The sequence below is a fragment of the Phoenix dactylifera genome, unplaced genomic scaffold (genome assembly GCF_009389715.1).
Source record: "Phoenix dactylifera cultivar Barhee BC4 unplaced genomic scaffold, palm_55x_up_171113_PBpolish2nd_filt_p 000120F, whole genome shotgun sequence".
NCBI classification, from domain to species: domain Eukaryota; kingdom Viridiplantae; phylum Streptophyta; class Magnoliopsida; order Arecales; family Arecaceae; genus Phoenix; species Phoenix dactylifera.
The window spans coordinates 503,400-515,502 of NW_024067688.1; the positions used below are offsets into that span (position 1 = coordinate 503,400).

The 12,103-nt window shown below is 41.2% G+C and overlaps 1 protein-coding gene across 3 annotated transcripts in view; it reads right to left on the minus strand.

Moving 5' to 3' along the window:
- Positions 1–12,103, minus strand: part of LOC103697491 (aspartic proteinase 39-like) — a 64,810-nt gene that overhangs the window by 25,575 nt on the left and 27,132 nt on the right. Inside the window, exons 5-6 of one of the 3 annotated variants that reach the window (XM_039116696.1) lie at positions 6,155–6,317; positions 6,004–6,074 (exon numbers count right to left, since the gene is read on the minus strand). The exons of 1 other annotated variant lie outside the window; for it this stretch is intronic. In XM_039116696.1, the coding sequence (XP_038972624.1) occupies positions 6,004–6,074; positions 6,155–6,317 (234 nt within the window). The remainder of the gene's footprint in view (positions 1–6,003; positions 6,075–6,154; positions 6,318–12,103) is intronic. One more of the 3 variants, XM_039116697.1, reaches the window with a different exon arrangement.

Here is a 12,103-nt window from a genome sequence, read left to right on the forward strand (position 1 = left end):
ATCGGGGACTTCATCGGCGTCTCCCAGGTTGCCCTGATTCCCCAAGAGGGATCTACGTCAATGAAAAAGAAACGCTCCTTCCAGCCGTGAATGGAGGAAGGAGCCTCCTTGACGAGGCCGCACCCTCGCCGCGCCGCAAAGCACCACCACCCTTTGTCCTGGGGGTGGCCGCTCAGGCCGTAGCATTCCCAAAAGACATTCAGGGTGGCGGAAACCTCGTGCATGCGGCAGAGAACCTGGAAGGCCGTCAGAGCGCGCCATGAGTTCGGCACCAGTTGCGTCGGCGCCACTCTTAAACCCCGAAGCACCTGCACAACTAAGTCCGAGGGGGGAAAGCGAAACCCAGCCTGAAGAATGCCCTCATTGATGGCGACCTTCCCTGGAGGAGGATGGGACATCCTCTCCTCAGGCCCCGGGAGCGTAACATTGCAGGCCTCGGGAAGGTGGTATCGAGCCACGAACCTATCTAGGTCTTCAGCGACCAGCTCCGACTTAATGCGGTCTGCTCTCACTTCGCCCCTCCCTAATGGCCAGTGAATCTACGGTCAGGATGGGGTCAAGAAGGGGGAAAGGACCGGAACGACTGGAGTACCCTAATACAAAAGGAGAAAGTATGGAGAGCCTTAAATTGAAGAATGGGGCAACTCACCGGAAGAGAAGGAAGAACGGCTCCGAGAGCGTCAAAGGAGGAGCAAGCGAACAGTCCGACGGCAATGACGGCAGCGATGTCTATAAAGAGAAAGGCGGACGGAGGAGGGCCCCCGGTTAAATAGGCGGAAAGGTGGGTGACGCCTCGGTGACGCCAGAGGACGCCTGGCTGCCGAAGGGTCGCTCGCGCCCCAAAGGCGAATCGACGCCATTAAGGAAGGATGTCCGCCGAAATCCTCAGACTGCCAGGTCAGCAACAACCGCCATACGCCATAAAGAAGGCGGGGAGCTCGAAGCGCACGCGCCCCTCCGAGGGATGGCGGCAATCACGAAGCATCACTCCCTTCACCCGTTCCCCTTCTGGTTCCAGGCTCGGAAGTGGGGGGCTACTGTTACGGGGGAACTTAGCCACCATGCCCCACGTGACCGGCACGCGCGCCCAGGAAGACTACGGCAGCCCCTTGATCCAGCAATCCGACCCCGAGTCGGGCATCTTCGGCTCCGCAGCCCGACCCCGAGTCGGCTGCCCCTTGATCCAGCAATCCGACCCCGAGTCGGACATCTTCGTCTCCGCAGCCCGACCCCGAGTTGGTCATCTCTCGACAACGACAGGCTATTCCCCAGAGGCACGCCGCGGCCCTCTGCTCCACTACACCCAGCAACGGTCGTATCCGGCGCTGCTCCACGATCCCCTGTAACAGCCGTACAAAGCGGAGCTCCACTACGCCCTGTCATAGCCGTACCCAGCGCTGCCCCACGACGCCCTGTAACGGCCATGTCAGTGGCAGCTCCATCGTGCTACACGATGACCAACCCCCCAAAAGGACCCCCCAGCCTGGTATATATGCGGCTGGGGGGAGAAGGGGGAGGGTAAGCAAGAACTTCCAGAGCATTCTCTTACTTGCTACTATTATCTCTCCCTCTCCTCCAATCTCCTCTGACTTGATCGTCGGAGGGCCCCCACTACCCCAGTGGTGGTGCGAGGCTTGCTTGCAGGTTTCCCAGTGGAAGGTGGAGCGCGATCAACACCAACCAAGGCAACTCAAACGGAACCCCGTTCACACCGCTGTGCCAATCGTTCTCGGTTTGGACCACCAGCAACAATTACACATGGACCTATTCGGACCAACTAGAACAACAAGCCTAGGTGGAAATAAATATGGTCTAGTTATTGTAGATGATTATTCTAGGTACACTTGGGTTATGTTCTTAGCACATAAAGATCAAGCCTTTTCAGTATTTAAAAAGTTTCATAAGGAAGTAACCAATGCTAGAGATACTTCAGTAATAGCCATTAGAAGTGACCATGGTACCGAATTTGAAAATCAGTTATTCAATGAGTTTTGTAGTAAAAAGGGAATAACTCATAATTTTTCTGCACCTAGGACACCACAACAAAATGGAGTTGTGGAGAGGAAAAATAGAACTCTAGAGGAAATGGCTAGAACTATGTTATGTGAAAGTAACCTCCCTAAGTACTTTTGGAAATCAATGGAAATCAATAAAAAGATAAACTCTTAAAACACACAAATTCGTTCTTAGTGGATTCGGTACCTCGAGGCTCATTATCTCTCTTTTGGGGCTCCTAATGGAGTAATCTCCAGAATCTATTCAAGGGATATTCGGAGATTAGCTGAATCCTACTCAAGAACAAATTGACAGATTTTCCCTCTAAAAACCAAAAAAATTCAGTTCAAAAACTTCAAAGCATTAAAAGAAAATTCAAAGAATCAAAACATAGTAGAATACATATGTTGAGGGGGAGAATCTGAATTTTAATCAAGCAAAATCATTAATGACATATAAGCCAAACAATTGATTGTATAATATGAAGGCTTATATAATTCCAAATGAAAGGGGGAGCTTTAACTCCGAAATTTATTGTTTCACTCCTTTCAAGCTTGGATAAATTGAATTACCAGACATTTGAATTCATTTATGGATTTTATTTCATTGTTTATTGTGCAATTCACTTTACATATACTCAGTGTTTTGCCATCATCAAAAAGGGGGAGATTGTGGAGTGATTGATTAAAACCCTATTTGATTTTGATGAGATCAAAGCAATTGAGTATATTTCTTGTTTACTAATGAATTCAATTAAGTGTTTCAGTGAAAATCTTGTCTAAGTGTCTCAAGACTTGGTTCATAATTTTTGGATAAGTTAAGAAGTCAGCTTGAACCAAAGTCTGAGACTCGAGTCGACTCCAGAGTATCACGAGTCGACTCCAAGCGTATCAAGTTCACTGGCACGGGCTCGAGTCGACTCCAGATCTGTACGAGTCGACTCCGACTGAGAACAGACAGAAGAACAGAAAGTTTCAACTCAGAACCTGTCAACGAGTCGACTCCCAAAGTGCGCGAGTCGACTCCGATGTTCACCGAGTCGACTCCAGGATAGTAAGAGTCGACTCCAAGAGGAACACAAAGAAAAAGTCAGAGAGCAGTTTTCGGGTCTGAGATTCGAGTCGACTCCAGTGAAACGCGAGTCGACTCCGATGGATGGCAAGTCGACTCCAAAGAAGGTGAGAGTCGACTCTCAGAGGAACACAAGAAAAAGTCAGAGAGCAATTTTCGGACTCTGAGATTCGAGTCGACTCCCGCAATATGCGAGTCGACTCCAAGACTCCGCGACCATCAACAGACAGAAGACCAAGTTACTGCCTCTGAGATTCGAGTCGACTCCCAGACAGCTCGAGTCGACTCCAAGACAGCTTCACATCAAAAAGGCAGAAGACCAAGTTTCGGAAACTGAGAGCCGAGTCGACTCCGAGGAAGTTCGAGTCGACTCCAAGACTGGACGAGCCAAAAGACAGAGAATCGGGAGTTCGGGCTCTGAGATTCGAGTCGACTCCCAGGATAGTCGAGTCGACTCGAGTGGATCAAATTCAAAATTGGATCCACGGACTTCAGTGGATGAGCCGACTCCGAAATTGCCAAGTCAGCTCCAGAAGTTGGCGAGTCGACTCCAGGTCAAGACGAGTCGACTCCCAGTCGTGAAGGCAACTTTAATTCAAATTTGGAACAGTTGCCGAGTCGACTCCGGAAAAGCTTGAGTCGACTCCCGCTACAGTCGAGTCGACTCCTGATCGCGCGAGTCGACTCTAACCCACCAACGGACACATTGTCAGGCTGCGCAGAGTGTGCAGAACGGGCAGAAAAAGCTCTCTAACGGCTAGTTTCCGTGGGGGTTGGTTTAAATAGCCACAAAAGACTGTAGCAAGGCAGAGAACAACCATTCCACTCCAAGTAATCAAGCTTTCAATCTCTGCAACTTGTTCTTCAACGAAAAAGAGGGAAGAGCAGCATTAACTGCATCCACCTACTTCTTCCCAACATTGAAAGAGCCTTCTCCTGCATTCAAGTCGACTACACATTCAAGAGGAGACCCGAAGTTCAAGAAGCCCTTCCTCTTCTCCAACTTAAAAGCGTTTGAGGGCTCTTAACTTCGTTATTGTTCATATTGCCATTTATCTGCTTTTGAGAAGCTGTATTTTTCTGTTTGTCTCTTTTATCTACACCTTTATCTTTGCTTGGTTCAATCGGGGCATTGAATCAAGAGTATTGAGGTTGGTTGGTGAGCCGAGTGTAAAACCAACGTGTAAGGGTTCGATTGTGATCCCGGGAAAACAATCGGGGTTGGTTCTAGTCGGTGAGCCTGGGAAAACCGACCGAGTTCGTTGTGAGCTCGTAAAACAACAAGTTTGGTTGTGAGCTTGGAAAACAACCGGCTGTAATCCAAGGGGTTATAGTGAATTCCCAAGAGAGACTTGGGGAGTGGACGTAGGAGCAAGGGTTAGCTCCGAACCACTATAAAAGCTTTGTGTTTGTGATTGCTTGTCTCTTACCATTACTCTCATTTCATACACATCACAGCAACTAATTAATCATCTTGTAAAAAGCATTAATTAGTCACCCACAAACGCTTTAATAGTTAAAATTATTTTAAAACCCAATTCACCCCCCCCTCTTGGGTTGTCTATCTGGGCAACAAAATGATATAATGCTTGAATTACAGATGCACACATTCCATAATATTGTTAGAATTGCATCATTTTTGGGTATGTTCGGAAGCACCCAAACCTGTGCTCTAACTTGGCATATCTTAAAATTAATCAAACCAAAATGCCTTAGTTTGAGTTAGTTAATATACAAGTAGGGCTTAAGGAGAATCTGCGAAAGCCCCCAACCAAATTTGATTATCAAAAATTGTACAAGTTTTAAATTAATTTTTGAACATGAATTAATTTAAAATGATAACAAATAAAATCAATCTTAAAAATTTAGAGCAGGTATAGATACTTGGGAGTCATGAGATATTAGCATGAGTTTCAGTAATTATCTAAATGAATCCTATTATTGCATGTATACCCATATATATCTCAAATTACAGGAATACCCTCGTAATTTGAAATTTACATGTATATGCTTATAAATTATTCTTTTTGCCTGTATAAATACCATTATAAATTGTTTCTTTCTACATGTATACTGCTAACTCAATAAAGCTAAACATGCAAAAAGAATTAATTTATAAGGATATACACGCAAATAGTAAATTTACAAGGGTATAGACACAAAAAGAAATGATTTATAAGGGTGTATATGTAAATAGTAAATTTACAAGGATATACATACAATTTCATATATTCATAGGGGTATACATGCAAAAGGAATAATTTAAAATGGTATCCATGCAAATAGTAACTTTGTGAGGGTATATGCAAATTTTCAAATATTTATAAGGTTTTACATGCAAAAAACCCAATTCCTTAACCTTGTTTGAACTGAAAAAAATGCCTCTGAAATGTTTGCAATATGTCCTCATAGGTCTTGAGGAGGGGACAAAGGACCAGTTGAATCCCATAACAGAGTGCCATGGATAAGCAATCCTTCACTGTAATGGCTAGAACTATATAAGTCATGGATCTGCAGACTCGGATGGTGTGCAATCTGTAAGCATGTGCTGAGAGATGCAAAAATAAAATACAATCCATGATGGGGGGGACAATACCCAAATATATAAACTTAAATAATCTGTATTCCCTGACATAAAACACCAGTATGACGTCCCCATCATTAAGAATAAATCATCTGACTGGAAGGATGTTTACCAGCTACAAAGACAGGGAAAAAGAAATATAACTCATGATTGCACTGATAACCAAAAATGGTAGAATGATGAAGTTTCATAATTTTACATCGTATAAAAAGCATAATGGCACAATTTGGGCTAACATTTATGTCAAAAAAAAAGGAAATAAAAAGACAAATTGGTTTTATAGCTAAGCTCTTTAGTTCCATAATTGCCAGGACCATAAACAAAGATATAAAATGGTTGGCACACAAGCATACCTTCCACTATATCGAAAACATAAAAAGTCCTGAATGGTGCGGAAGCTTAAATTTGGTTGGTAAGAGAAAATCTAGAAAAGAAGAAGTGAAGAGTAAGTAAAAAAAGACACAGAAAGATCTCCAAAAAGAACCAATTTGACATGTCTTATACCGCATTCAATAATGGTTTATAAGCCGCCTCTGGGAGATAAGATAAGGTTGTACCACTATCAATTATTGTTCCTTTCTTGTCTCCATTTTCAAACAAGTCAGTTGGAAGCCGTAGAAAAGCCCCAGCAACCTCAATTGCCCTGAGATTGACATTATAATGTGGCCTGAAGTAGCGGTAAAATTATCAGCTATGGCAGAATTGAAAAGCCAATAGATTACTCAAGAGTTAGCAATCAGCAGACAAAATAAAATAAAAAAAAGAATTTATTCACATGTTATAGCAGAAATAAGGGAGCATAAATACTGAATTACATTAAAAACAAAGGCGGACCCAAGGGGTAATTTCTTTAGGAGGAACTTTCTCTTGTGATATTACATCTGGGATCCCTTCCCCCAACAACCTCCTAACACTCATTGTCTTGTTGTATGGGCTATATACCCCCCAACCCTACTCATTTGCTCAAAATTTTTATATCATCTAATTAAGAATCCATAAACATGCCAAATTTAATTTCTAAATTTTTATAAATAGAAACAAATGTTTGATTAGGTTCTCAAAATTAATATCTAAGGTTTTATAGATAGGAAGCCAATCTTTGATTATGTGTCTCATGGTCCTTCCTTGATCTTATCTTATTTTATTATAGGACTCCTTTCAAACACTCTTAACAGACATGGTCTTCCTCCACTTCTTTGAAATCCTAAGTAACGCATATCATAAAAGCCTGAAATAGAATGGCTATGCCGCCATGCTTATCATCCTAAAAATCATGGAATTAGGATCCATTAACATCACTTTATTACTTTCCAATATAGACAATCACATAACAGCCTCCTATACAAAATTTTTGATGGGATACTCGTGATTCCTTCAATTTCTGATTTTGGATTGCAAATGCATGACAAATTTGTAGCCAGATTTAGATATATGAGCGAGAGGGAATAGTTTCAGATTTTTTTGTGTTCCTCTCAAGGAATGCGGAACCATCCCGAACCGGACGGTTTCGCCCGTTCCGAGCCGTACCGGTGGCTTACCAGTACGGTTCCGACTTTGAAAATGGTTCACTGCCGGAGTCAGAGAAGAAGATTTCACGTAAAAATTTTCAAATTGTTTTCCACGGCCCCCACCGCGCCCCCATGGCCTCCGCCGCCACCCCCTCCCCCGCGCAGCCCTCCGCAGGCGTCTGCAGCCGCTCCTCCCTCCCTCCCTCCCTCGCTCTCTCTCCTTCTCCGGCTCCAACTGGTTTTCTCTTTCAGTACGGGCCTGGCCTGGCACGGCCCGTACCGACTCATGCCGCCAGACAACCGGTACAGTGCCCGGTACCGACATAGTAGATCTTGGTTGTCAGGCCCGTAACAACTCGTGCCGCTGGGCAACCGGTACGGTGCCCAGTACAGACATAGTAGACCCTGGTTCTTCCCTAAAACTTTTTCTAAATTATTCATTAATCTTTTTATAATCAAGAAATTTGTTACATAGATGCAAAGTATTTCTTAATTTTGAACTATAAAGTCTTCCAATTCTTTGAGAAAAATAAATTCTTAAAAGTTAGAATCCTTATTTCACAAACATGTTCATAGAACTTTGTATTATTGCTAATGATATTAGTAACTTTCTTTTAAGTAGTTATTGTAAGCATCTGTTTAGTATAAGTATTTTTCTGTTTTTTATTTTTAAACATGAAAACACAAAAATCGATGTGAAAAAAGATTTTTGGTCGCATTATTTTTTTTTAAGTGACTTTCACTATTTACGGAAAAAGTGGAAGTGAAAATATTTTATATCCTCTTTTTGCAAAAGTAACTTTTTGAGGCCCGAAATAGCTCCTCGTGCATCATACTCCCCCGATTTTTATTCCACTATGCCTCTTACATACACTTCCCAAGTCAACCATCCATATAGGTGGAGCTTTGGCACTTTGCTGCATCGCCCGTTTGAGATCCAGCACACAAACGCACCGCCCATTTGAGATCCGCTAAGTCCTCCCTTCCACTCATCCTCTCTTTCTCTTTCCCATCGGCGAGAACTTTTCTTGCCTCATTTGGAGTCGTCCATAAATTGGTAGTGACAACGGTTTTTCGGTACCAGCAAGAGTGTTCTAGTGGGTTTCGGGGGTAGGGATCTTCCAAGAGTCAAAAGATTAGATTTTGGGGCATGGGAGGAGGCTTTCCAATGGGTGAAGAAGAGGCAATCACACAGCATCCGTTAAGCGAACGGTATTGACCTGGGTGTTCTGGTGGGTTTTGGGGAGGGGGATCTTCCAAGAGTCATGTGATTGGATTTTGGGGACAAAGGGGGGAGGCATTCCAATGGGTGGGGAAGAGGCCTTTGGAATTTTTTTTACGTGAACTCTTTGGTTGGTGGCAAGGTTTTGCTGCCAAAATCATAGGCCTGAATCTGATGCTGTTTGCTCCTGTTGATGTGTTCCTTCTCTAGTTTCTTAGTAAATTCTTGATGTTTTCTTGCTGCTTCTTACCAAACCCATTCTTCCCTCAAGAAGATCGCTTATATGGGTTAAGGAGTTCGTCAAGGTTCCCTTTCGAGTCCATTCCGGGATTTTACATCTGTTTTTTAATTTGATGGATGACCCATAAAGTTTTGGGGAGGAAGCTAGCACTTATGTAAATTTTCTGAATATTCTCTTATTTTCCTTTCAAGAATTCAATCGCTTTTCAATAACATGGAGTACCTTGTTAATAGCAGAGAAAATACAACGACATTGAATTTTAAATTTTCACTTACCAAACATGTTTTCTTTTCCTATTGTAAAAATTGAAAAAATAGTGACTACCAAGCATGTTTATGCTGTCGGAAATCTAATCAAATATAGGAAACAGAATTCCTGACTCCTGTTTTTAATTTTTTTAAAAAATAAAAGTGACAACGACGCCAAATGCAGCCCAAGTTGCAGCATCTAATGTAAGAGCATAAACCAATACCAACAATTATAATCTAATTACAAGGACAGAGCATCTACCAAATTTTTTTGGGTCATATTAAATTAAGCATGGCGGAGAGTCCAACCTTTTTTCCAAAATAAAAAATGTTTAACGATTTCTGATGAGAGTAAAATTTAGAATTGCAAACCTCTATTGCCCCAAATTATAAAAGGGAAAAAAGCTATCAAGTTACAAGGATTGTAACTTGTAGCAATTAATTAATTAGTTAGCTGATTTAGAAAATATTATGCACAATTTTGATACATATATGCAAAAATAAATATATTTTTATAAAAGTTTTAATCTTTTTTTTTTGAGATATTAATCTTTCATTGCTGAACTTCTATAATTTGAACACCAGTCCCTGACGAAAAAATCCTGGTTACACCCCTGACTAAACTAGTTTTCACTCGAATTAATCAGCAGTAGCATATCGAAGCAACTGTTGAAACCTATCTGAAAGAACAATTCTTCTTACCCCGGACAAAGAAAATAAATAACAGAAGAAAGAACGCGCATTAATTAGAATTGTCAGGAAAACATGATACAAGCCTTTCACAGGATTGAGGATGAGGATACATAAACAACCATGTGTATGTATACATATATGTTTGTCTATGTATGTTTCTGTGATATCCATTATCCAATGTCACACTCATACCCATACCCATCTCCACAATCATGTGTATGCATACATAAATGTTTGTGTATGTATGTTTCTGTGATATCCATTATCCAATACCGATCTCCAGTTGTCAACTCAGGGTTCTCTATGAGTCCTATTTGGCTATTCATTGAACCTTATCCTCCACCAAGACAAGATTATTCCGATCCTTTGTTATAATATTCACCTACAAGTCCTCTGGTTCACCTTCCTATAATTTATACAGGCAATTTTGGTCCTTCCTTGCACATAACCAGCATATAACAGTCATTTCCGTCATCTTATCATTTTTAACAATTCTTAAGTTGTTTCTAACATATTCCTTCTATATTCACCATTCCTAATTTCTCTGCACCCCTACACTAGCCAATTTTCTTTAAAAACTGTAAGTCTATACAATGTATCAACGCCTAATCTTAGGGAGCCTTAAAAAGCTCTAACCACTTGGAACTTTGTAGTACACAAATCTGCTACCTTCATAAAGAAATATAAATGCCAAAAGATGAGTTCATGATAAAATGAGTAGCAAAGCATATAGAAATATGGAGAAAAAGGATTAAAAAGGAAGGAAATGGAAGGAAAGGAAGGAAAAAAAAAGAGCAAGGATTCAACCAGGCCTCCTATCAAAACATCACAAATTCTTAACAAATAAGCAAACGATATATCCTCCGGTCAAGAACCCAATGCTAATAGGTGTATAACATGTCACATGTGGGTCCAAAATTAAAGCATAATTTACTAAATCGTTTACATAGAATCTTTCAATCAAAAGACATTAAATTACACAATCAACTATAGTTAAGCTCACACATCTTCTGACTTTCCAAGAAATACATTTCATTAAACCACCCGTAAGTAGAACACAGTAGTTCCTCCAACAATTTCTCATTGGAAGATGCCACTCCTTTTAAATTAGATGCCTTAGCTTTCGATTTTATCGGGGAGAAAGAAAAAATTCCTTCAACTTGCTCAACTCAAATCTCTTAAAAGTAAATTTAGAAAATAGAAAAATTGACAATAGTAGGATCTAGGAAGCCTTTTCTTTTATTAATGAATATAAAACTGAGTTATAAAACCTTTATTAATACCAGTTAGGTCCATCCTTGCACAATTCCGGTTGGATTTCTCTTCTAATTAAAATGGTTAGAACATTTCCGAAATAGATATGACTAATGGAAGTTGAAATCTTACAGGAGGTAAATCTTGACTTATGTGTTAGCTTTATCTTCAATCGCTTTGTTTAATTATATCAAGATTGAAAGATATGCCCCATCGAAATCTCAAAAGGAAATTTTTCCTTCAGCCAACCTATTTCAAGGTCCAAATGATGGAATTGGACATGATTGCTTGATGCGCCGCACCTTTTATGGTGTTGCACCACGTCATTGAGCTTGAACAAGTTATTCGATTTAAAAGAAAAAAATGCACCTCAGCCGATATTGTTAAGGCAAGTTAGGGTCTTCCAAGGTTTGACTCACTACTCAACTTTCTGATGCAGTGGATCTTGCTATAGACCCTATCCAATTTTTCTCTGCAGTGGCAAATGGTCTGCATCGAGTCTAGTGTGACTCTCCCGAATCAGGGTTCTCCTTGTTTGAAGGATTTAGCTTATGCTAAATCAAAATTGAAGATACGAAATCCTCGCATCCCCATCTTGCAACTAAATCATTTGGCTTTGCTAGAAAGTCAGGCCATTCCAGAAGATCCAAAAGGTCTCAATCCTCTCACATTTAGCTTTTGTGACTTTTCTCTCAAGGATGACCCTTGTCCAGCAGCTTTTCCCGCTCTACCTATAGATCATCCACGACTACTAGTAGCCATGATCTTCATCGAGCATGGAAAGCTCAAACAACTTTAGATTCTTAACAATGATTAATAAGTACATCTCCATGTTTAGTGGCAAATCAAGTTGAAAGTCATTTTTTTTCATCTTTTTGAAAATTTTGAAAGGACTATATCGAATTACTTTTAGTTTCTTTCTTTCACCCTTCAACCCTTCTTTCTGGAAACAAAGCCAAACTAGCTCTCCCTCTTGGAAGTTATACTCCACATGATGCCTTGTCACGGCAATCCTCATACAGTTGTTGTGATTGATGCAGCCATGCCTCGACCTTCTGATGCATCTTCCTAATAATCTCAATAAACCTTGGAGCTCGTGCTTGGTCTCCCTCATTATTGCCCTTTGGCTTAGCACAAAATGTGAACTCTAGGTCGAAGGGGCTCTGTGGCAGATAGCCCAAGCAGACCTTAAATGGCAACTTCTGTCGTAGAGAAACTGGTGGTAGGGCGACCTCTCATCCGAATTATTTGAATGCTTTGACTATAGCATCAAAGGAGCTGCACCAC